This window comes from Solea solea, chromosome 12, assembly GCF_958295425.1.
Source record: "Solea solea chromosome 12, fSolSol10.1, whole genome shotgun sequence".
Lineage (NCBI taxonomy): Eukaryota > Metazoa > Chordata > Actinopteri > Pleuronectiformes > Soleidae > Solea > Solea solea.
The window spans coordinates 3,574,497-3,600,969 of record NC_081145.1 but is presented as its reverse complement, the minus strand read 5'-3'; the positions used below and the strand labels follow the sequence as shown (position 1 = coordinate 3,600,969).

Sequence of the window (26,473 nt, the reverse complement as noted above, 5' to 3'; positions counted from 1 at the left end):
AGTAGACACTGGTGACATGGTCTGTCTCTGGTTTCAGTGGGTAAAGTTCTAGACGGCAATCGCTGTGTGGAGGTTTCTCAGTGTTCCTGTGTACACATGGGACGACACTTCCCTCCAGGATCCACTATCTCTCAGGACTGCAATACCTGGTAAGAAGGCTCTCTTCAGTCTCTAAAGGACACATTCATGAATAATAATGTTTCTGAGTTGTCTATTTCCTGCAGTGTGTGTCGTGACGGTTCATGGGAATGCACCAATGAAGGCTGCCCTGGTGAGGAAGACACACAGCTACCATGACACCATAACACAATCATTACAGATGTGTTATTATTATTATCATCATTATTATAATAATAATAATGATGATAGAGAATTATAGATACACTTCTTACACTTGTGTTGCCTGTGTGTAGGTGAGTGTCTCGTGGTGGGACAGTCTCACTTCAAGACATTTGACAACAAGTTTTTCACCTTCACCGGCCACTGTCAGTATCTGCTGGCAAGAGACTGCACTGACAGTGGGTTTTCTGTCATTATTGAGAATATACAGGTAATCGCTTATTGATTTTTTTTACTATTCACAATATTTAACCTTCTCATGACCTTGAAGTTTTGTGATTTAAAGATCCAGTGTACAATACTGAGGACTTGACAACAAATAACTATGTTTGTGTAAGATGAGATTTATTTAGTGGATTCATGTTTTGTTTTCTGGGCCACACGGCTGGTGTAGTGCAGAGAATTCAAAACTGGGGCACTTGTACCCCCAGGGGTACACAAAGTGATGTAGAGGGTACGCAAAGACAAACAGAGAGACACAAGTGTTTGACACAAGTGTGCAGGAATAGGGGGTACATGGTTAGAGGTCAAATCTCTGAAGGGGTACAGGACTGTGAACAGTTTGGGAAGACCCGGGTTTGGGCCCTAGTTGGAAGAAGGGTCTTTCTGCATGGAGTCTGCATGTTCTCCAGCTTCCTCCCAAAGTCCAAAAACCTGCATTTTCAGGATTAGGTAAATTGGACACTCTAAATTGACCATAGGTATGAGAGTGAATGGTTGCTTGTCTATATATGTGGCCCTGTGATGGACTGGCGATCTGTCCAGATGTCAGCTGAGATTGGCAGAGGCCACCATCTTGGGTCTTCATAAGCTAGAGCATTTTGAAGCTTAGATTCTGCAAAGACTCCGTAAACCTGATACAACGAAGGAGGAAATGGCAGAGAGAGTGGAGAGACTTGTTAAAGTGTGTTTACATCCTTTCTGATCTTTAAAGGCCACTGTAGGTTACTGCATTAGGGAAAGGGAGGGGTGAGAGGAGTCCTTGGTTTGTCCTTAGTCACTAAATCTTACACACTGGACCTTTAACCTATCTTTTTATTGTTATTATTATTATTATTATTATTATTATTATTGTTTGCTGTGTTTCAGTGTGCAGATGATCAGGACGCTGTGTGCACACGCTCAGTGACGCTCAACCTGCCAACTCTGGAAGACATGACAGTGAAGCTGAAGCATGGGGGAGTTGTCTCTGTCAACAGCATGGACATCCAGACCCCACTGCGTCATGGTAAGCCACTTTGCCAGTTGCCTCATAAATGACTCCCTCAAAGCATTATTATGTAGAACTAGGAGCTGGACATATTTGTTATGTGTCAACATGGACCTTAAGCTGAAAGAAACTTTGCTTTTCAGTCGACATAAGACATAGTTTGTTGCAGTCATGTCACCATCAATTCAAATCTTTCCTTTTGAAAACCCATGTCGAAATCTCCCCTGACTAACGTGATACTGATACAATAAATGTGCACAATCTCACAGGCCGTCTGCATATCCAGAGATCTGTCCAGGCATCAGTACGTGTCAAGTTTGGAGACGACCTTCGTCTAGACTGGGACGGGCGGGGCAGGGTGCTGTTAAAGGTTGAGTATCTTTTATCATAAATGTTTTTATTATTGTTTTTATTTCTTATGATTTTATTCCTGTTATGACCAGACACAGGCTGTGAGTGGTTCAAGGACGTCCACTGCAGCTGCGATGATCAGGCCTTTTATACCAGAACCTTCTATGCTGGACCAATCAGCTCCCAGAGTCCACTTAGACTCTCGCACACATGTCGTTCTCTCAAACATGCACACCTGCATCCACACATACACACAAGGAAAACCCTGGGGTTGTAATAATTCCATTACAGTGTCCATAAAAAGTATGAACATGAGCAATAACATGGTCAGGCTGAGAGTTTTCAAAGTAAAATATCACACACAGCACATGCCATAATCAAGGAAGGTTTGTTGCATCATTGTATCCAGTGTTCTTTTTGTGAGAATTAAAAATGAGGTCATTTGTTCTAGAAAAGGAACTTAAAGGTTGTCCCAATATTAAAATTCAATGTATTTCAGTGATCATTTGTAAAGATATGTGTGATAAAGATAAAAACTGTGTCTACCATCGCAGCTGGGACCGAGATGGGCGGGTCAGACCTGTGGTCTCTGTGGTAACTTCAATGGTAACCAAGGAGACGACTTCTTGTCTACTTCTGGACTGGTGGAGGCGGGTCCTCAGGCGTTTGGGCAGTCATGGAGGATCAATGGAAATTGTGAATCCATGTCCAGACATGAGCATGATGCGTGTGCCTCTAACCCCAAGAGAGGTATTTAAAGGCTCACAGACACATGTAAAGAAACATCTAATGAACTCTAATCTCTAATCCTGATCCTCGTCTTTCAGTGCACTTTGCAGAGGAGGCGTGTGCGACGATAATGTCTGACGTGTTCACTCCATGCCACTTCCTGGTGAACCCTGCTCACTTCCAGCGATTCTGTCGCTACGACGTGTGTGCGTGTGAGGACGGAGCGGAGTGTCTCTGCTCTGCTCTGTCTGCCTATGCTGCTGCCTGTGCTGCAAAAGGAGTGTTGCTCAACTGGAGGTCTCCTTCACTCTGTGGTATATCTCACGCTGAATTATTCTACAGCTCATCACACCTACAGAATTAAAACAGCTTGAACTGAAATTTGAATGCAGTAGCTGGTGTTTGACCAGAGAGGCAGTAGATATGCAGATTCTTATCACAACATGTATTTTACACTAACATTTGAAGATTTGCTCATGGGTTAGCAATTAACATTACTAGATACCCATATACACTTGTTTAGACCTGGAGAAAAAAAGCAGTTTAGGGGTTTAGTTACACTTTAAGTAACCTTATTTGATCACGCTATTGGTTTAACAGTCAACATCTAACACAAAAACCAAGGCAGCAATTGTATCTAATAAGGAAATTGGCTTCATTTGATATTTGTGGGAATCTGAAGTTTGAAAGTGTTTTATCTTCAGTTATTTGTACATGGTTTGGCCATCTAGCATCTACCATGACCCTCAGATTAAAAAAAGGCAGACATTCTGTGTGTAGGAAGATGTTATAGAGCTGCGGCAATCACAGAAATCACAGAAATAATAATTATACAGGTTGCAAATCACTTCAAGTTATACGCAGCTTGTGGTTATAATAAATAGGAAGTTTTAGGAAGAAATTATTGAGTTTGTGAAGTTACTGAGTGTCTTAATGGGATCAGGATAATTTGATTACTATTATCATTATAAGATAATACAGTTACACAAGTAGGAGTGCAACAATTAGTCATTTTGTTTTTTGTTAATACATTCTTTGCTCCATGTGTCACAGAAATCATTAAAACTGAATCATTTTGGTTTGTTGACAAAATAAGACATTTGAGAACATCATAATTTTTCAGATCAGAATTTTCTGACATTTTGTGTATCAAATAATGTTGGATTAATTGAGAAAGTAATCAGTGATGACGCATGGATGGACTTGGTTTGTTTCCCCAGCACTGGAATGCTCTGAGGGTCAGGTGTACGAGGCCTGCGGGAGTTTGTGTGACCGGACGTGCCGCGCTCTGTCCGGCGCTGAGGCTGACTGTGACAGCGAGAGGCTGTGTGAGGAAGGCTGTTTCTGCCCCACTGGAAAATACCTGAGCGACACTGGAGCGTGTGTGACCACGGACGAATGCACCTGCCTGCACAATGGACAGCTCTACCAGCCCAGTGACGTCTACGCGGATCAAAACAGTATTTGGTTAGTGACGTTAGTGCGCGTATTTATCAGACACTAGTGGAAACATTTTATCCTAAGAGACTTTTGGTTTGTTGTGTAGCTACTGTGAGAACGGCTTCATGCGCTGCACCTCCACTGAAACCAGTAACCTGCTGTCTGACCTCTTCTATGATGATGACCTTGCCCCTTCCAGAGGTACACTTTCAGTATTTTAATGTGTTTAATGACTTGGGTCATCTGCTGATGTTTTGCATCTAATCATAGCAGACGTAGTGTTCCACTTGCTAAACCAACTCCCATTTTGAAGCCCTTTCTATATGTGAATTGACCAGTACATGACAGGCAACCAGACATCTATTGATAATACAAGCAGTCACTCACAATCTGCTAACTCAACTGTATCATCCAATTTTCCTCTAAATAGGATGATAATTTGCAAAATTAAGGAATTGAAGAAGACATGAAACTAGCAAATGAGGCCATTAACGCCTCAGTAAAATGTTTACTGATGATGATTTCTCCCACTGATGACGATTCAATAACTTGCAAATTCCTAGTAAATCTATGTCCACCTTTTGAATAAGGTCCATGAGTTTAACATGAGATTTGCTCTTGAAATGTGTCATGAACAACTAATTCACTGATAAACAAGAGAAAGCACCAGCAAATCTCATTCAAGTCCCCGATTTCATAAGATTAACGTTTATTTCCCTAATGTGAGTCTTAGGCCATGATCTACATCCTTAGAAGATTGCATCCAAATGAGGTGTTTCATTTTTTTGTTCTTCTGCTCTAAGCCAAACAAAGACAGACAAAGACACAGGTCATTCATGTACATGAGTTCTACCATTTAGAGATTGATGATGAACTTTATTTCTAATTTAATTTAACTGCACCCTGATGTTTTTGTGTTTGCAGATCGACGGTCAGCCCAGTGTCCTCCTCCATTGACGCGTGGCGAGTGTAATGCTGGAGAAAAAGGCTTGGAGTGTGCCCGGACCTGTCAGAACCTGGATCTGCCCTGCGTCAGCCTCGCCTGCATCCCTGGATGCCTCTGTCCTCCCGGCACGGTAGGTGTAGTGTTACCAGTGTGTATGTGTGTGTGTTACAGGTATTAGATATGTTGTGGGGACTTTAATCAGTTTACACGGTCACATTATGGGGACTTGTCTTCCTTATGAGACAAAAATAAAGTCCTCATAATGTGAATTATTACATTTTAAGATGAAGGACATGTTGCATGGTTAGGGTTAGGTCAGTAGTAGTAATGGTTAAAGTCATGGAGACCAGACTCTGTGTGTGTGTGTGTGTGTGTGTGTGTGTAAAAAAGTACCAAACATGGAACCCAGAGCATACTAAGTGATACTTAGTGGATTGATTAACAGGTCCGTCATCACAGAGACTGCATTGCACCAGAGCGCTGTCCCTGTTACCATAACAACAGGCCATATGCTTCAGGACAGACCATTTCTGTGGACTGCAACACCTGGTAAAATGATGATGGCTGTGTTTGTGAACTAATAATAGTTAATACTTTTCCACAAGACAGTTCCACCTCCTGCTGCATACAGAAAATATCCAGCATCCTAAAGGACTCGGCTCACCCTGCACATCATTCTGTCTGAACCTCTGCTGTTACAGGTCCATGAAAACATCAGAAAACAACAGAATCTTTCGACAGCAATCATTACCTGAACTTCAGAAGCACTTTGAGGCCCCTAAATATTTACAGTCATGATCTTGATCAGCTATCAGTCAATTAAAAACCATGACAAAAACCCATTGTGAAGACACTGGGAAGCAGCATGGAGTCATGGGAATTGTTTGGTTCTCGTGTTCATGTGCACTTTACTGAGAGAGGTATGGTGGCAGAACATGCAGCAAAGAGTAGTCAGGATTTATTAGTGATATTTTAATGCAGAAATAATAATAACAACATAAAGTATGCTTTAGACAAGCACTGAAATTATATTATGTAATCCCTTTTACCAATAGTAATCACTAGGAATATTCACAAAATCTAAAATAAACAACAACAATAACAACATTTTGAACAGCCATTACTCTTCATTACATGTCATTCATATGTACATTACAGGGAAACAACTGTAACTTAATAACTCCTTATTTTGTTTTGTACCAGAACAAAGTATTAAACAGTGTTTTAGTTAATTTAGTAAATGGAAGATTTGTTGTAGCCCAAGCCAAAGTGAAGTGAAGTGAAGTGAAGTGAATACCTCCAAGGCCTGTTTGTAGCACTGATCTACAGAACACGATGTACCATAATCTACAGTAGTTCTTCATTTATTTCTATTTTTAAAGGCATATGTTGACTGTACGTGCGTGTTGAAATGTGAGTCTTTTATATGTCTCTCTCACGCTTACAGTATATTTATTTACTATTTAATCCCTGCACTAATATACATAGAAAGTAATCCTGGATCTTGAATCCTGGGCCGTGCACTCTGCTTGGATAACAGAGTTTGTGGTTTTACAGTGTATGTGAGAACAGAAGGTGGCGCTGCACAGAGAAGCTGTGTGATGGCGTGTGCCACACTCTGGGGGAGGGGCATTACATCACATTTGATGGCTTCAAGTACTCCTTCCCTGGCCTCTGCCAATATGTCCTGGTTCAGGTAAGATATCCAGTTTAAATTGGGCTTTTATAAGCATTTACCATCACCATTTATTAATGTTTCAACTAATCATGTATTAATGTCATTCAGGTTAATTCATTACTTAACTTTGTTAAGCATTACTTAAGCATACTTTACCTTTTTAAAGGTTTTTAAACATGCATTCCTTCACTCTGACTTCATAAATGTATGGGAGTACAGAATATCCATAATTAAGCATTTATTAACCATTATTATTAATATTCTAATTGTGCTCACATAAGGCTTATTTAATATGTTTATACATGTGTGAAGTCTCTCTTAAGCAGCACATTACCCACTTAAAGGAACATTAATAAAGGTTAACAATGGTTTATAATGTTTTTGATTCAGTTATGACTACCAGTATCAACTTTTGAATAATGTATGAATAATACCTTGGTTAACCTGAATGGCCTTATTATATGTTGAGTTGAAACAATAATTGACACTTTAGTTGTGTTAATAATAATAATAATAATAATAATAATAATAATAATAATAATAATAATGTACCCTTATTATAAAGTGAAAGAAATGATCATTTACGACTGTTCTCAGGATATGTGTAATGGAGAAGAGGGTTCGTTCAGAGTGCTGGTGGAGAATGAAGCCTGTGGAATTGTGGGACATCGCTGCGCTAAAGCTATCACAGTCTTCTACCACGGCGGCTTGATTGTTCTCCAACATGGAGAGGTAACACACATGAATGCCCGAACCGACTCACGTCCTCCATGTACTGTGTGTGTGTCTAATGATATCATTCATTCAGGTGAAGATGAAGAGGCCGGTTCTGCAGGGCTCACAGGTGGAGATTGTTCGATCTGGTCAGTTTTACACTCTGCTGCTGGGGAAACACATCTCTCTCAGCTGGGACCAGGGAACCCGTGTCATGGTCCACATCTCAGCCTCGTACAGGGTACTGCTATATCAAAACACCAGTTTAACAGGTTTAAACCAGTTTATATGTGCATGTATTGAGAAGCGAGTTTGATAGTTGAAGTTTTATAGCCTTGAAGCCCAGATTCTGCTGTTTATTTCCTTTCAGGATTCACTTTTTTCGTGATCCTTATCGAAAACAGGCTGCACAGACTCTGTCAGGGTCCCCCAATTGTGGGACCTACGGGTTTAGGAAATGTCATTATTTGTTTGTGTTTAGGGCCGGGTGTGTGGTTTGTGTGGCAACTTTGATGGAAACGTCAACAATGACTTGATCAGCAGTAACAACCAGCTGGAAGTGGACCCACCGCACTTTGGAAATTCCTGGAAAGTCGTTCCCAGTTGTGCTGATGTCACTCAGGTAAAGTCTTTTCTTTAAAATGGCTTTAAGTTGAAGAAATTGGCTCAGGTTGTTTTACAGGTTTTAGGCCATTCATTTACACATCAGAAATATTTGGATCCTTACCTCTAATGCCTTCTTTGTAGAGTTAGAGTTAATATTTACTAGTACTAACTAGTTCAACTTACTAGCACTGATTAAGTACATCAGTTAATCCACTAGCCACCACCTTTTCTTTTTTCTTTTCCCTCTCTTGGGAGTGTATGAAGTGTCATTCACAGACATGTCTGCACCACCAGTTTCAGGCATCAACACAGTTTCCCTGTGGTCACAACACCCACAGTAACAGTAACTTTAAACTGAAAATATGTGACTCTATTATATGCTTTAAAGTTTGAATCAACATGGACTTCTTGAATATCAACCTTGAACTTTATATACCCAGATACTAAAATGGTTTACAATCATGCACACCTTCTGAAACCAAGATTTTGGCCCATAAATAACAACAACAAAGAGAAAAACCCTTTCATTCTGCATGTGTGTGTTGGTGTCTCCATAGATACCAGCTCCATGCAGCGACAACGTCGTCAAGTTAGTAACGGTGGAGCAGTCGTGCCGTGTCCTCACTGGCCCTCTGTTTAGAGAATGCAACAGCCAGGTGAGCGTGTGCAGACACACAAGATGAACCATCACACCATGAATTTGTCTCTTCTTTACATTTGACTGGATGACTGCAGGTGGATGCAGAGCCATATGTGGACATGTGTGTGGAGGCAGCATGCTCTTGTTCGTCGGTGGGCGACTGTGCGTGTTTCTGTGATGTCATTGCAGCGTACGCTCAAGTCTGCTCACAGAGCGGCGTATCTGTCACCTGGCGATCCAACGACCTTTGCCGTGAGTGTGAAGAACTTCTCTTGCCTTTCCATTCACACGCCACTCAGAAGAACTGGGAGTGATGTCACCTCCGAGTTCATTAGGTTCCAGTTGAGAAGTGGAAAAGCATACGTATCTCAAACTAGCCATTGTTAGCCACAGTTAGCAATCCCACTTCTACATGGTATTTTGCGCACACACAAACAGTGTCTTATGTCTGCAGATGAAAATTAAACACTACTGTAATTGATTACAGTACAGTACAAAATGACAAGTTAAATCGTTAATATACTGGTTGTGCAATTGTACCATTGAAGCCTCAATGTTTCCTTAAATTCTAATGACACATGTTTTTTTAATGGAACAGTAGAAACGCTGTTTGTCTGCATTCACACAGCTGTTTGTAGTTTAGTGAACGGCAGAAACCCCCGTTTTTTCCCAGTCAGTCAATAAAATGACTTGTTTTCTTTTAGCCATGAGCTGTGAGGAGCTAAACCCCAGGAACCCAAGCACAGGAGAGGAGTTATGTCAGTGGAGGTATAACGCTTGTGGCCCTGCCTGTCCAATCACCTGTCAACATCCAGATCCACTCCAGTGTTCACTCACATGTGTGGAAGGCTGTCATCCTTCCTGCCCCCCAGGTGTGCTAAAATAATGCTATGTAATTATCGTACAAATATAGTTGAATACATTCTCATACTAACTAGTTTCTCTTAGGCCAACTACTGGACGAAGTGGCTCTGCGTTGTGTAGCGCCCTCTCAGTGTCAGGTGTGTATCCATGAGGGTCAGAGAATCTCCCATGGCAACAAGGTCATCCTCAACCACAATAACCCAGAGTACTGCAAGATATGGTAATACTCTCTGCAAGATGTGATGTTTAGACCTGGTCATCACTGCTTTTTAAATCTTTGCTCATTATTCTTATTTTGTTTTAGTCATTGTGACAACAACACCCTCACATGTGACCCATGCACCTCCCTCAATGCCATCACCACTCTGGCACCAACGCCCTCCTATGCCTCGTTCACAACCCTGCCCTTCACCACCTTGATGCCGGAGGGCACGTGTGACCGTGCCATGGATCTGGCGTTCCTGTTGGACGGTTCAGCAGCTCTGAGCAAGGAAGAATTCCAGCAAACCAAAGAGTTCATACTGGGAGTGATTGAACGGTTCCGCATGGGCTCGGCTCACACTCGAGCCACAGTTCTGCTTTACCATTCTGGAGTGAAAACATACGACCTGCAGGTAGACCAACATATTATAGATACAGTGATATGCTTGCATATATTTACAGTTTGCACTGCTGGATTAAGCTGTTTGTACATTAAAGGTCCAGTGTGTAAGTATTAGTGGCATCACACCCTTCACTTTCCAAAGTACGGTGGCCTTTGCATACCAAAAAGAGTGATCTCTCGTTCATCATTATCTCTTTACCAGAGGTAATTGACTGACTTTTGACTTTTTTTTTAATAACTGGCCAACTCTTTCTTTAAATAATCTGATACTTATACGTTTATGTAGTAATTTAAAAAGGTTTATTTGATTAATTTAGTTATTTTAATGACCTGTTTTGTGTATTTAATATTTGGTTTAGTTATTCTTACCTAAGATATAGAAGTGGATGTGCACTACAAACATATCATCATCAAACATATATATGCACTTATTTCTAAAGATAAGTCTTGGCATTGATAAAAAATAACACATCAGTCATTTATGTGGGAGGAGCCATTCTTCATAGTCTCAGTACAGAGGAGGGATATTGTCCAATATAATCCACGTACCTGCTCTGCACATGAACAAACAAACCTTATCTCTCTTACTTGACCAGGAATATAAAGAATCTTAAAATATATAGTAAATAATAACACATTTTTGTCAACAACCCCAGGTTCAGAAGTGGCTGTTCAAGAAGACTGTGCATGAGCTGCATTACACCGGAGGTGATGCAGCTTTTTTGGACGAGGCTGTTAAGTATTTGGTCATCAACATCTACGATAAGAACAAGCGGCCGAATGCCGGCCGAGTCGCGATCATCTTGACTGCCAGCAGCAACCCTCGCCCTGTTCGCTCCATCGTCAAGATGCTTCGCAAGAAATCCATCACCACGTTGACTGTGGCGCTGAGTCCTGGTGTGAACATGGGGCAGATTAATGACATCACCAAGACCAGCCCTGAAAACAGAGCGTACGTGCTGAGCAGCACAGCCGAGCTCTCCGATCGTCTGTTGGACTTAACAGATTACCTCTGCACCTTGGGGATGGAGCCTGAGGTGCTGAACACTCAGCCCACTGTGGGTAAAGCTCGGCAGACCACGACAACCACAGCCCAGACTCCTCCTATGGGGCCAAATCCCACACTACACATTACCAGCACACCTACACCTGCTACACCTTCTACCGCGTCTCCTTTTACCACCTCGCCGTCCTCCTCTCTGCCTGTCAAAGACGTCACATTCATACTGGAGGGCTCTGATTCAGTCGGCGACGTGAACTTTAATAAGTCACTCATCTTCCTGAATGAAGTTGTTTCGCAATTAACAGAAAAGGAGGAGGTCATCCGCATCACTGTGATCCAGTATTCCGTCACGGTCACCGTGGAGATCAGTCGGTGGGAGTTGAGGAGACAGAAGACACTGCTGCTGGACAGGTTGAGACAGATTCGTTGGAGGGGTGGAAGTAAGACGAACACAGGCCTGGCCGTCACTACGACTTTAGAGGAAACCATTGTCACTCAGCCTTCACGAGGCCCCACCCATCCTCAGCTTGTTTTTCTTGTGACGGAGAACCCACCCACTGACACAGTGACCCGTCCTCCATCTTCCACCAGTCACACACAAGTGTATCCTATTGGAGTTGGAACAAAAGTGCGTGAGACTGACCTGTTGCCATTCAGCTTCCCTCGACGCCCAGTGATGGTGGAGGACTACAACAGGCTGACGACCATAGTTCCTCATGTAGTCAATATCACACGGACCGCAGTTTGGCTCCGCTCCCCAACAATAACACCACTGGTCTCCCCCACGCTCTCCAGCCTGCCACCCTCAGGTATGGAGGATCGACGGGCGCAATGTAATTATTCAATTGACGTCACGTTTCACATGAAAATGAACATGTTTTTGCACAGTGCCGTGTAAGAAGCCCGTGGATGTGTTGTTCCTGTTGAAGGCTGGAAACCAGTGTGAGGACATGAAAACGTTCGTCCAAGCCTTCATCAAGAAAGCCGACATAGGTAAGTTTGACCCAAGACCTAAATGCAGGAATACTTTTAGAATTCTGAACTCTGTGCTCGGTTGAATCAACTGAATATTGAAAGTACAGACTTCCAACGTATGTGTCACTGAGTTTATTACATTCAATACACCGCAACCAATAAACTGGTTAAACGTCACATGGTGTCAATGTTGTGCTTCTATGAAGCGAGCTGGACCAACGCCACACAGTTCGTACGCTGTGTGACCAACATGAGCAACAACATGTCATGTTAGCACCCAGAGGTGGAGGATAAACAAACGGCCCCTTTAAATTGAAGTTGTTATCTGCTTATCCATGCATAGTATTTTATAGTGTAGTCTTTCACAATGAGCACATTCAGTTATTATTTTTTTCCTTTTACAACCCACAGCCTTCGAGTCATTTATGTGCATATGTTTTCAGCAATGCACATGCAGGATTATTCATCATTCATGTGAATACAAGATCCTCCTCCTTGCTTGTTTGTGTGTGTGTGTTTGTGCAGGACTGAACAGCACTCAGGTGAGTGTGGTTCAGTATGGAGTCACCAACAAGGCAAAGTTCACCTGGAAGGATGAGCAGAGCAAATCACACCTACTGGACCTGGTTGAGAGCATTCAGAGCGGGACCAGTGCTGCTCCTGCACTAGGTAGTGGATGTACAGTACATGCACATGGCCGCGCACACACACACACACACACACACACACACACACACACACACACACACTAAAGACATCAACATATAACCTCACTGTTCGGTGTGTCTTCAGGGTCTGCACTGAGGTTTGCCGTGCAGTTGTCCATCTCATCAGTCAGTGGAGGAAGACTGGGTGTGGCCAAGGCTGTGGTGATGCTGGTGACAGACAAATCAGCCGATGATGTCACAGAGGCAGTTAATGAAGCACTGGCAGCAGGTAAAGCAAGCCGTCACAGATGCAGCAGCTATCCATCCATCCATCCATCCACCCATCCATCCATCCATCCATCCATCCATCCATCCATCCATCCATCCATCCATCCATCCATCCATCCATCTACCCATCCATCCATTCATCCATCCATCCATCCACCCACCCACTCATCCTTCCATCCATCCATCCATCCATCCATCCATCAACCCACCCACCCACCCACCCATCCATCCATCCACCCACCCATCCATCCATCCATCCACCCACCCACCCATCCATCCATCCATCCATCCATCCACCCACCCACCAGTCCATCCATCCATCCATCCATCACTAACAAATCCCTTTGTTACTCTTACGTCATGTTTGTTCTCCTTCGTCTTCTTCTATCAGAGTCTTTATGTGGTCATTAAGTGTCATTGACACACGTGTCATCACACAGGTGTGTCAGTGTTCCCCATTGGTGTGGGGCCCCACTATGACAGGAATGAGCTTGGTTTGCTTGGACGCCATGGCAACCAAGACAACACCTTGCACTTAAACAGCATGGATCAATTACGGATGTTGCTGACTCTGGACCACGGTTTCACAGAGAGGATCTGCAGAGGTGTGATCTATAATTAATTATACTTTTAATAACATTGATTTGGTCATTGATTTCCTTAATAGAGATGTTCTGTGCTTTGGTTCTCAGCCGGTCCACCAGGAGCGTGTGTCGACGACAATGGAAATGAGAGAAAAGTGAGTCATATCAGCAAAGATTCAAAGATTCAAAGACGCAGCAGCCTGAGCAGCCGTGAGAACACTTGGATCATGTGTTTGTGTGTTTCAGCCCGGTGAGTCATGGTTACTGGAGGATGGCTGCCACTCTCTTCTGTGCCATCCTAGTGGGGCAGTGACGGTGCAGAATCACAAAGTCAGCTGTGACAGACTGGAACCACCAGCCTGCAGAAACAACATCCCACCTATCAGAGTCCAGGAGACCTGCGGCTGCCACTGGGAATGTCCATGTATGTACACTTGAAGAACCAGATCTCCTCTGAATATTCTAATGTCAATATCAATGTAACTACTCAGCTCTACTCTACTCGGTTCGGTATCAGGCCCGTTGTTTCCTCCTCGACGTGGGTTGTGTTGTCATAGCACGGCTGCACGAAACTGCCATTGCGTCGTTTCATAAGCTACACAAACTCACAAACTAATGACGAGCAAAGCAGTGTGTGGTGATCTGAATCATTAGAATCAGGTCATTAAAAAGATTTGTTCAGTACTTCCTGCCGGAGCAGGTTGTGATTGCCAGCTTTGAGCAGTGCTGTCGCTAAATACACCAGGCTGCTCTGTTAAATATGGGGATTTTAGAAATGCTCTTGTTGATGTTGGAGATTAACACATTAATTAGATTAGATTAAATTAACATGTTTTCAGTATTTTTAAGTCTTTTTAACGGATCTCAAGTTCGGGATTGTTGTGTGGGACGTCGCGCTCATGACTCTTCCAGTGATGACACTCTCTGACCAATCAGTGGCCGGCAGTCTGTTGACGTCACATTTTAGTGTTGGTTTGCTTGAAACCTTGTCAGAGCAGGAACAAAAAAAAGCACCTGGTATGATCCTTAATGGAAAAGCAAAAAAATTAGTCGAGTCAAGTCGAGTAGTGCTAATGAAAAGTGCCATCGTTCTCACTGATAACATGACTGACAGCAGGGAATCTACAGCTGCCTCATCAGGAAGTTTAAATGTAGTCTCCTCCTCCTAGGATTTAACTAACGGGAGCAAAAACCTATGACATGAGGCAGCACGAGACCAACAGGTCCGATTTCCCCACAAGCTAAAAACAAGACTTACTTTACTTACTTTAATATTGCAGAGTAAACTTAAAACAGAGTATTAGGGCCATACTGCAGCAAAACAAACATTTAAGCTTTCTAGAATTAACTCATCGCACTTATGAGGAGTAGAGCTGAAACGATGAATCGATGAATCAATTACTAAATTAATCGTCAACTATTTTGACAATCGATTAATCGGTTTGAAGCTTTTTTCATGATTAGAACAACAATCTGATTGTTGAAGCTTCATTTCTTTGCTCTGGATAACAAAGAAATCATTATAAGTCAATCATTTGAGAACATCATCATGTCCAGTGACTGGACGAACACCGATCAATATTTTTTAAGGTTTTCTGATATTTTATGGACCAAACGATTCATCGATTAATCGAGAACATAATCGACAGATTAATCGATTATGAAAATAATCATTAGTTGCAGCTCTAATGAGGAGCCCTTTATAGTTTGACTTATATGAAGCACTTACTTACTTCTAGCTCTTGTTTGTACCCAAATGTTGAAATGTTCATATTGTAAGTCACTTTGGATAAAACCGTCTCCTAAATGAAATATGTAATAGTAACAATAATAATAATAACTCGTATAATAACTCTTATGCGTTTTTTTACGTGTTAAATGTTGTAATATTATGACTTTTGGTCACTTTTTAGGTCTACATGCCATACGACCAGGACCTACATGTCACACAATCTTCTCAAAGCCCTGATACTGATGCTCATGTGATGCTAATGCTTATTTGTGAAGTATAATGTCACAAAACGCTCCATGTTCGTCATCTTGTTGCAGGTTGCAGCTGAACATCGTAGAGTTTGCTTGGACATTATATGTCAACGGTTTCTATTACAAATTTAATCTCAAAAGCCGTCTAGTATTCCAGTGTGTTTATGGGTCACATGACCAACACTCTCTAATGTTCCCGCCTGCTGTGTGTGTGTGTGTGTGTTGACAGGCATGTGCATGGGCAGCTCCACCAACCATGTGGTGAGGTTTGATGGCTTGGCACTCAGGCTGGATGGGGAGGGCCGGTGCTCCTACACACTGCTCACTGTTAGCAGAGGCACCAGCAAGGGGTCAGAGGTCAAACTTCACAGTGGACCTTGTCAGAACCCAGAGAGTTACAACCAGGTCTGCATGAAAGTCATGGAAGTGATTCATGGCTCACATACGCTGCTGCTGAAGGATGACATGACGGTAAGTGGTCATGATTTCAACATGTGTACTGCAAAAAATGATTTTCAAGAAAAAGCAAGAAAAAAGCAAGTTTTACACGAGAAAAATAATCTTATTTTAAGAAAAAGAAAAAGTACTTTAAACTTTAATTGCCAGTCACAAGGTAAAATAGTGGTTGGCATGAAATCTGCTCCTGGTTTGGCTGTTTACTACAGGTGTGTATTATGTTGTGTTAAATACAGAAGTAAAATTCACAAATAATTCTTTGGTATACATTTTTATTAAAACGATCAATTCCAAGTAAATATGTATTGTTTTTCTTATTGTCTGCAGATTTACAAACTAGTTTGTTTTCTCCCCATTGGCAGATTATTTTTTCTTAATACAAGAAAGTTTAACTCAATTAAAGAATATTATTTCTAGTAGGGCTGTTTTTGCAGTGCAACATGTTTTTTTTATAAGCAAACTGCTACTTTATAACTAATAATAAAATAAATACAGTCACATTCTGTGTTTAGTTTTTGTCTGAGTCAGTATTTCGCTGAGCTAGTGCCGTAAGAAAGGAACTAAAACGCTGATGCACACACAAATGCTGTGAGTCTTCAAAGGAGCGTGCTTCATTTAACACTGACAAAATGTCTTTGAAAACCCTGGCGTTGCAGTTAACACTGATAAACAAAGCAAAGAAGTCTCTGTATATCACGAGTTACAGAGTTATCACTTAGTAAGCTGTGTCACTTACAGTAATATACACATATTAATACACTGTGACACATATATTATAAAACACAGTAAAAGCACCACATTGCCCTAAATAGCGAAGTTTAGATTGTACATTGTTATAGTTTCTTGTGAAAATGCACATGATGTTGAAACACACCTGTTTAGTCCACATCCTGTTTTTCGGATGTTTTTTAAATGTTGTAAATCTGAAGCTTCCTCTGACAGGTGATGGTAAATTGTTCCATAATGTGTTGCCTAAACATTTTGACTTAAGGCTGTTTGTCTCACTGCCACTCCACAGTTCCCCTCAAAAGAATGATTAAAACAAATAATAAGTCAGTATGATCGTAAGAAAATGAAAACATTTTAAAATTCCTCTGCGTGTTTATTCGTCTGCGTAGGCAGTGATTGACGAGGAGGAGCTGGCGCTGCCGTGGAGATACAACGGCCTGGAGCTGGTGCGTTATGGAGGAGTGATGCTGCAGCTGAAATCAGACCACGGTTACGTCCTGACTTTCACTCCACAGAGCAACGAGTTCACCATCACACTGCCGAGCTCCTCCACCACCAGCCACACTGCTGGACTCTGTGGTAAAAGAAATAGCAGCCCATAATACTGCATTTCCCCCCTCCACTCTCTCCTTTATTTGCTTCTATTTATTTATTTAATAGGGACAATGCAGTTTAACTTAGTTCCCAGACAGCAACGATGTGCTGCACATGATGATGTGAGAGTTTATAGCACATTGCTAATATGCCCCAGTCCCTTGTTGGACTTTTATATGTAAAATACATTTATAAAAAACTGCATATACGTGACATTGCAACACAACAAAATACATCACAGCAGACATTCACCAGTAATTAGTTTATTTAAAATGACTACAACTCTGATTTGCTTTGAGCCAACATTCAACCATCTGATGTAGAACCTTTCATATCTGAAATTGATTTGATTGTGAATTTCATTGTTATTGCATATTTTCATTGTTGAGACAATGCAGTGTTTTACAGTTACTGTTATTCACTGTGCTCCTAGTTACTCTCCTGTTGTCTCTGATCTTTGCATAAATCTGGAGTTTTGACAGATTTAAACACTGATTTAAATCATTTTATTGGAGTATATATAATTTTTTTAGAACAAAACAGGTTAAACAACTTGCACAAATAATGGGATGAATTAAATGTTCATATAATTTACAACAATGTATGAAATGAAAATTAAAAAAAAGGTGAAACAAATCACAATATTATTGTCATCCAATAGAATGAAACAAACAAATGGCACAAATGTGTTGTTAACAGCTTCATAGTTTAAAGTAATGGAAAGAGTAAGGTCAACGTTTATTTACCCCGTAACAGATATGATTTTAAACGTAGGAAATTACTTCCAAAATAAACATACTGAAGTAAAAGTAAAATTACAAATAAAAGTACACAAAAAACCTCATTTACTGTAAAGCGATTCATTACTTTCCACTTCTGAGTTTGTGATATCGGACACAGAAAAGTGGTATTGTGCCATCCCTACTGTGCAAGTCAACAATATTACAGAATATCAGTGTATGACTGAGTGACATGCTTTGTTTGCTTCCCTGCAGGTGCGTGTGGCGAGGAGCAGGTTAATGTCCTCTCTTTACGTAACAGCAGTACAACCACAGACCAAGCAGCCTTCACCTCAGACTGGACCGTGGCTGTGGACGGCAGTGTTTGTCTGCCAAAGCGGAAGCTGGTATGCTCGTCTGCGGTAACTATGGGATGTCAGGCCCTGCGTTTGGAGGCCTTCGAGCGTTGCCATGCACACATTCCCGTTCAGGTGTTCCTCGCCAAGTGTGAGGAGCAGGCGTGTGAGGAGTCAGACGTGTGTGAGCTCATCTCTGCCTATGCACGCCTGTGTAGACAGAGAGGCATATGTGTGAACTGGAGGAGTCCTCACCTCTGTCGTGAGTCACTTCCTTACGTCGTGTCACTTTGTTCTTTTCACTCGTGACGTCGTCTGAGTCTAAATTTAAACTTTGTTCTTGTAGCATTGTCGTGCCCCAGCTCCATGGAGTATGAAGCGTGTCGCACAGGTTGTGTGGAGGACTGTGGCAGCATTCAGACACTGCGGGGTGACTTCTCAGTTGCCAGGGGTAACAACTCATCCTGCATGGACACACCCACTGAGGGCTGTTTCTGCACCGGAGGCACCATTTTGCACAACGGACAGTGTGTATTTCCGGAAGCGTGTAGGCAATGTGTCGACCACCATGGACACAAGTATAGGGTGAGAAAAACAACAACAATAACAAAAAACAAAAACTATTTAGTTATAATTAAGAGAAAAAAACAAAAAATGCTAATATTTTATAATGTAGCAGCCAAAGTGTTCACAGTGGAAGGTGAGCTGTGAGCACCCTCTGGTGTTTATTTCTACAGATATAAATATAATAATTGTTTACTTTTGCTTGTACAGTATATGCAGAGTTGGGTACCAGACGAGAGCCCATGTTTGATTTGCATGTGTTTGGACCAACAACGCATCAACTGCACTGCTCGGCCCTGCAATGACGTCAGACGTGAGCGCCCCCTTCTGTCCCTGCTGCTTTTGCTCAAAATGTCTGTTTTAGTGGAACATTTGCAGATTTAACAGGCATTTTGTGTGTGTGTGTGTGTGTGTGTGTGTGAGTACAGCTCCAGTGTGTGGACCATGTGAGATCTTGAAGGAGGATAGAGAATCCAAGTGCTGCCCACAGTATAAATGTGGTATGTGAGAAAAACATGTCAAAATAATGAGTGAAATGTCATAGAATCATACAAGTTTGCTACTTTTAAGAGTCCAGTGTGTAACTTTAAAGACGGTGTATCGGCAGAAATGGAAGATATTACCCATGAGTGTAAATTGGGTTTAAAATAGTAATTATTTGGTTTTTGTAGCTTTAGAATAAAAGTGTGTTGCCATTGTCATTCATTTTCACTCATTCTTACACAAGTGGACCTACAAGGGTTTAGTGTGTGTGAGACTGCAGATTACAATAAGGACTGAACTCCCCCTGGACAGGTCACCACCAGGGCCAACATACACGTTCACACTCTCACCTACGGTCAGTTCAGAGTGTTCACTTATCCTCTGCATTCTTTTGGACTGTGGGGGGAAACTAGCGAACAGGATGAGATGAAGAGACCCTGCAAACTCTACACAGACAGCTCCTTCAGTTGAACTGGGTTCAAACTGGTGACCTTTTTGCTGTCAGCAATTACTCTCAGCTACCCAGCCATAGCAGTTATATACTTTACACAAACATAACATTTATGGGTAATATTTGCAATTACTGTCAATAAAAACACTGATAGACACACTGGGCCTTTAACTTGTATCCACATGCATCTCTGTGACTTTTCAGTGTGTGATCGGGTGAACTGCGAGCTGCCTGAGGCACCGCGCTGTGAGGACGGTCAGACCGCGGTTCTGAAAAACCCCGGGGAGTGTCAGCCCGTACACGAGTGTGGTAGGCCTTTTAATCGTTCTTTATGATGTGCAGTCTCTGTAAACAAACATTGACACTGATGTCATTTATTTCATCCCAGTCTGCAAAAAAGAAGAGTGCCCTCTTCAAGCCCCGCCTGCTTGCCCCGCCCATCGGCAACTGTCGGTGACAAAGACCAAATGCTGCGATGTGTTTGAGTGTGTGTGCAGCTGCACCAACTCCACCCGCACCTGTCCTTTAGGGTTCATAACGTCCTCCTCGACCAACGACTGTAGCTGCACAGAGACCACCTGCCTGCCAGACAAGGCGAGTGTGCTTAACGTTCACTGAGCACATCTCCATTCCTGTCCTAACGTCCCTGTTTTGATTGTTATGCGTCTCCAGGTGTGCGTGGTCAGTGGGGTGGTCCACCCAGTGGGGAGTGAGTGGGAGGAAGGATGTGAAAAGTGCAGCTGCACTCTGCTCCAGGACAAAGAGACAGACCTGCACATCGCTCAGTGCACCCCGCCTGTCTGTGATCGGACGTGTCCTCGGGTCAGACGCACACACACAGACTTTGACATTGTGATGCTTCTATGTTCTTTGATTCTTACTATATTATATTATATTATACATTAAAGGGCTCCACATACACTCCATCCAAAGGGCAGTGCTGTGGGAAGTGCACTCCGACCAGCTGTGTGGAGTCAAAGGGAGAGATGCGAGGAGACATGCTGATTGGTGGAAATCTCAGACATGTATGTGTGCAAAGCAATCCATACCAACCCATATAATAATGTGCTTACTAACGAGAGGATTTATTCATTTCCTTTAGGTTGTCAAAGCACAATTGTGTTACTATTATTATTCTCTATGCCCATGGTTCTCAAACTGTGGTACGTGTACTGCCAAGCGAGGTACCCAACCCTGAGTGGCTGCCCGCTGCTCCTGATTCTCTGAAGGTTTCTCGTAGAGGATGGAGGAGTAAAATGCAGAGATGGAATTTTCCTTCAGGGAAAAGTACAAATGCAAAATAGAAAAATATACAAATACCAGTGGTATGCAAGCGTCCTCTAGTGGTACTTAGAGGGAAATCAGATACACTGTTCTACTGTATTTACCAGGTATTTAACCAAATAATTAGAGTCACCGTATCTCTTGCTCCATCTTAATTGAAATGTGCTAGTATCTGTGAGTATATGTGAGGAAGAAGAGGAGGAGGATGATGATCAGAGAGCAAATGATCTTACTGGGAATAAATCTGCCTCCTGTGAAAAGTCTGTATCTCGATGTATTTACACCTCTGTATTTAAGCGTTGGTGATGATGGGGTTAATTCAAGAGCTCAATGTTTTCTCAGGCGCTACTTTGAGAAACCACTAAACCAGTAAAGTTTGAGAACCACTGCTCTATGCAATTTGTGGCATGTAAGATTTTTCTTTTCCATCTATTGCTGCGTTCCATTTACATCCGAAGTCGGAGCTGGGAGTGACCTTTGAGTTCATGACATTCCAGAGAGAAGTTGGGGAGAAAAAACATTAAAAGAGTATTTAAATTTTTACAGGTGGGTGAGGTGTGGCAGTCTCCACACGATAGGTGTGTGCTGCACGAGTGTGTGAGAGTCAGAGACGAAGTGTTCATATCTGCAACCAACGTCAGCTGCTCTGCTGTGGACACTCCATCCTGCCCACTGGGAACTGAATTACGCTGTGACATCATCGACTGCTGCCCCCACTGCCACTGTGGTAAATACTTACACATGCATGCAAAATTACACACAGAACACACAGTTCTATAGCTAAACTATCTGATACTACACACTGGTGTATGAGTTAGGAGAAGTTGCAGGGGTCATTTCAAATGCTTGCATCACTGAGCTTTCAGCACTCGGCCCCAAAAAAAGAGAAAGTTTAAACCTCTCAGACTTTGATTAAGTCGTTATAGTTACGTAATGCTTCTTCAGTACTCGCATACATTCATGAAGTCATAGTTAAGGGATATATGTTTTACACTTTACAATAAGGATCACAACGACCATTAAGACAGGTAAAGTATGCTTAAGTAATTGAGTAATGGTTATTTAAAGAATACATTAACACAGAAACCTTAATAACAGGTTCACTAAAGAACGACATTCACAGTTACTTAAAGCTTTTAATGTCATTTTTAACTGTCAGTTATTACTGACATTAACAATAGCTTTATAGACCCTTGAATAATATATGAATTAATAATCTTAGTTATAACATCAGCAAACCTAATAAAGTAATGGTAATTAATGTACCCGTATTGTAAAATGTTACCATTTATGTCCTTTTTCGGTCAAAATCATCACACAAAACCCAAATAAATGATTAACTCACATTTTTAATACAACAAATTGTAGGTGTAGAGTGTGTCCAGCAGAGGGCACTCCCGTCTCACTTTCACCCTGTTGTCCTGAGTAGTCTGAGCTCAAAAAGCCTTTTGTTTGATGAAATCTTATGTGCTCTTCTTCCTGCAGCTCCCATGGATGTGTGTGTCCTCAACAACACCGTGATAGGAGTAAGTCCCACAGCAGAGAGTGCTGCTTCCATAACAGAATCATTTGAGTGTCACTCTTCAGTGATGCAGCTGCATGTGTGTGTGTGTGTGTGCAGGCAGGCGAGAGGCTGATGGTGGATGTGTGCACACACTGTGTGTGCACAGTGGAAGACGGTGCAGTGAGGAAACACAGACTGTCCTGCAGGAGAATCAGCTGTCCCGCTTGCCCCATGGTAACCAGCATATCATCATCATTATCTTGTATCATCATCATCATCATCATCATCATCATCAACATCATCATGACTAACCATTCAATTCAAATATGTTCTCTAATCCTCTGACCCGCATTTCTTCTCTGTTCATCATTAAATCTGTGACCACATCATTTTCTGTGATTCTCTCTATTCAGAGGTAAATGGCAAGTTTTATTTATTTACACAAAATGGTCCCGCCTTATTCATGTGTGTGTATTTACAGTAACACTGTTCTTCATATATCAACTAACATGCAGTATTAACCACAACATTCTCAGGGATACAGTTTGCAGAAGGAGGAGGACGCTTGCTGTGGTCACTGTGTTGCCACTGCCTGCTTCATTTCAAAGCCAAATGGAGAAGTAATGAGTGTGCAGGTCAGTGATGTTCACAAACACTTACACTGGACAGAGACACACACACAAGTGTAGAATAGTACACAATAGTATAGTATAGTTATAGGGCAGTATAGGACTGGCACTGTACTGTAACCACCAATATTACTGTACTGCTATACTGTACTATACCACACTTTACTTAACTGTACTGTACCATACAAAACTATAGCCACAAAACCTACTTCACTATACTACAGTACTTAGCTATACTTTACTGTTCTCTAGCTATTCTTCTACACAACACTTCACTTCTATACGATACAATACTATACAGCACCCACCAACACTATTGTACTATACTGCACTATACTATACTATACTACATTATACTATACTATACTACACTACATTATACTATACTAAATTATACTATACTATACTACACTACATTATACTATACTACATTATACTATACTATACTATACTACATTATACTATACTATACTACACTACATTATACTATACTAAATTATACTATACTATACTACACTACATTATACTATACTACATTATACTATACTATACTACATTATACTATACTATACTACATTATACTATACTATACTACACTACATTATACTATACTACACTATACTATACTACACTACATTATACTATACTACATTATACTATACTATACTACATTATACTATACTATACTACACTACATTATACTATACTATACTACACTACATTATACTATACTACATTATACTATACTACACTACATTATACTATACTACATTATACTATACTATACTATACTACATTATACTATACTATACTACACTACATTATACTATACTAAATTATACTATACTATACTACACTACATTATACTATACTACATTATACTATACTATACTACATTATACTATACTATACTACATTATACTATACTATACTACACTACACTATACTATACTACACTATACTATACTACACTACATTATACTATACTACATTATACTATACTATACTACACTACATTATACTATACTATACTACACTACATTATACTATACTACACTACATTATACTATACTATACTATACTACATTATACTATACTATACTACACTACATTATACTATACTATACTACACTACATTATACTATACTACATTATACTATACTATACTACATTATACTATACTATACTACACTACATTATACTATACTACACTATACTATACTACACTACATTATACTATACTACATTATACTATACTATACTACATTATACTATACTATACTACACTACATTATACTATACTATACTATACTACATTATACTATACTATACTATACTATATACTACAATATACTACATTATACTATACTATATACTACATTACACTATACTATACTACATTATACTATTTTTTTTTTTTTTTAAGATACTTTATTAATCTCAGTCTCAGACTGACTGATATTCTCTGCATTTGACCCATCCTAGAATTAGGAGCAGTGGGCTGCTGCAATGAGTAGCGCCCGGGGAGAATTGGGAGTTGCTCAGGGGTACCCCAGCCCTTTTTTGGCCGGGTGGGGATTTGAACCAGCGACCTTCCGGTTACAAGTCAAGTTCCCTTTCCACTTGGCCACGGGCTGCCCAAGTGGACATTATATATGTATATATATGTATACTACATTATACTATAACATATTACATTATACTATATTATCTTACACTATACTATACTACATTATACTATACTATACTACATTATACTATACTATATACTACATTACACTATACTACATTATACTATACTATACTACATTATACTATACTATACTGTACTATACTACAATATACTATAATACACTGTACTATACTACATTATACTATACTACACTGTACTATACTACATTATACTATACTATACTACATTATACTATACTATATACTACATTACACTATACTATACTACATTATACTATATTGAATATGATGAGATAATACTATACTGTTCTGTAGCCTCTAAACCTTTTATACTATACTGTCCGGTAGCTACCAAAACTAATATACTATACTATACTATACTATACTATACTATACTGTACTGTGCCGTAATCTATTATAGTACAGTTTGTACAGTACGAGTATTTTTCTCCCTCCAGGTTAACAGCACTCATGAGGAGGGCTGCAACTTGTATACCTGTGGTGTAAACGGTAAAGGAGATCTTGTACTGCAGACCAGAGTGACCACCTGTCCTCCTTTCAACCGTCAAACCTGTCTGGATGAAGGCGTAAGACCAACGACACAAAGTGCCCTGACTACATTTCACATCATTTCCACACCTGCTTCTCAGAGTTTTGAAAGATGTTTTCCTGTTGCTGTTGTTTTCAGGGGAAAGTCAGTCAGATTGGAACGACATGCTGTGAGACGTGTAAGCTGAGCTGTGTCCTCTGCTGTATGTTCTACACTAATGAATGATATCAGTGCTCTGATTTTAACAAGTGTGCATGTATATGTGTAGGCACAGAGCCACCGTGTAGGAAGACAGTGGGGACACTGAACTACATCAGAGTGGATGACTGCCAATCAGAGAACCAGATAGAGATGCACTACTGTGAGGTGAGAGACTACACACACACACACATTAAGGATTAGCCTCTGAAGTTCATTGAAATCAAAACAATGTCCTGTAACGTTATCCCCTCACCCCCCACTCTCTCTGGTGCTGTCCATCTGTCCTCCTGTGTTGTGTGTCTGTCTGTGTGTCAGGGCAAATGCCACAGCAAGTCCATGTATTCCCTGGAGAGAGCCGCTGTGGAGCAGGAGTGTGTGTGCTGTTCTGCTGTGGAGACAGAGCCCCTCAGCGTTCCTGTCCTGTGTGCCAACGGCACTCGGAGCCACCACACTGTCCTGTCAGTCAGTGCATGTGACTGTCTGTCCAAACACTGCACCTAGAGGGACACTTTATACAGTTTATACACACTGATGTGTAACCATGTCAAATGTACCTATATGACAACACAAAGCAACACAAATGACAATAAAACAAACCTGACAGTTTTTGTAAGCACTACTTATTCGTCTGTGTCAGTTATTGATTTTTTGTGACTTTAT

The 26,473-nt window shown here is 41.0% G+C and overlaps 1 protein-coding gene across 1 annotated transcript in view; it reads left to right on the top strand.

The window, feature by feature from the left end:
* The window catches only part of vwf (von Willebrand factor), a 30,890-nt gene extending 4,458 nt beyond the window's left edge, over window positions 1-26,432 (top strand). The window contains exons 9-53 of the mRNA XM_058646008.1: window positions 38-149; window positions 225-271; window positions 414-550; window positions 1,429-1,567; window positions 1,819-1,919; window positions 2,455-2,650; window positions 2,728-2,943; window positions 3,850-4,096; window positions 4,176-4,270; window positions 4,994-5,145; window positions 5,461-5,564; window positions 6,573-6,711; window positions 7,291-7,425; window positions 7,502-7,648; window positions 7,889-8,029; window positions 8,571-8,669; window positions 8,749-8,905; window positions 9,358-9,525; window positions 9,602-9,737; window positions 9,822-10,131; window positions 10,778-11,933; window positions 12,013-12,117; window positions 12,625-12,768; window positions 12,892-13,035; window positions 13,475-13,639; window positions 13,727-13,773; window positions 13,865-14,042; window positions 15,831-16,072; window positions 17,176-17,365; window positions 18,376-18,717; window positions 18,802-19,040; window positions 19,230-19,332; window positions 19,448-19,519; window positions 20,158-20,262; window positions 20,342-20,547; window positions 20,626-20,775; window positions 20,862-20,978; window positions 21,784-21,964; window positions 22,723-22,763; window positions 22,859-22,975; window positions 23,278-23,376; window positions 25,521-25,649; window positions 25,751-25,790; window positions 25,881-25,978; window positions 26,129-26,432. Coding sequence (XP_058501991.1) covers window positions 38-149; window positions 225-271; window positions 414-550; window positions 1,429-1,567; window positions 1,819-1,919; window positions 2,455-2,650; window positions 2,728-2,943; window positions 3,850-4,096; window positions 4,176-4,270; window positions 4,994-5,145; window positions 5,461-5,564; window positions 6,573-6,711; window positions 7,291-7,425; window positions 7,502-7,648; window positions 7,889-8,029; window positions 8,571-8,669; window positions 8,749-8,905; window positions 9,358-9,525; window positions 9,602-9,737; window positions 9,822-10,131; window positions 10,778-11,933; window positions 12,013-12,117; window positions 12,625-12,768; window positions 12,892-13,035; window positions 13,475-13,639; window positions 13,727-13,773; window positions 13,865-14,042; window positions 15,831-16,072; window positions 17,176-17,365; window positions 18,376-18,717; window positions 18,802-19,040; window positions 19,230-19,332; window positions 19,448-19,519; window positions 20,158-20,262; window positions 20,342-20,547; window positions 20,626-20,775; window positions 20,862-20,978; window positions 21,784-21,964; window positions 22,723-22,763; window positions 22,859-22,975; window positions 23,278-23,376; window positions 25,521-25,649; window positions 25,751-25,790; window positions 25,881-25,978; window positions 26,129-26,314 — 7,574 coding nt within the window. The 3' untranslated portion in view covers window positions 26,315-26,432. The remainder of the gene's footprint in view (window positions 1-37; window positions 150-224; window positions 272-413; window positions 551-1,428; window positions 1,568-1,818; window positions 1,920-2,454; window positions 2,651-2,727; window positions 2,944-3,849; window positions 4,097-4,175; window positions 4,271-4,993; window positions 5,146-5,460; window positions 5,565-6,572; window positions 6,712-7,290; window positions 7,426-7,501; window positions 7,649-7,888; window positions 8,030-8,570; window positions 8,670-8,748; window positions 8,906-9,357; window positions 9,526-9,601; window positions 9,738-9,821; window positions 10,132-10,777; window positions 11,934-12,012; window positions 12,118-12,624; window positions 12,769-12,891; window positions 13,036-13,474; window positions 13,640-13,726; window positions 13,774-13,864; window positions 14,043-15,830; window positions 16,073-17,175; window positions 17,366-18,375; window positions 18,718-18,801; window positions 19,041-19,229; window positions 19,333-19,447; window positions 19,520-20,157; window positions 20,263-20,341; window positions 20,548-20,625; window positions 20,776-20,861; window positions 20,979-21,783; window positions 21,965-22,722; window positions 22,764-22,858; window positions 22,976-23,277; window positions 23,377-25,520; window positions 25,650-25,750; window positions 25,791-25,880; window positions 25,979-26,128) is intronic.
* The last annotated feature ends 41 nt before the right edge of the window (window positions 26,433-26,473 follow it).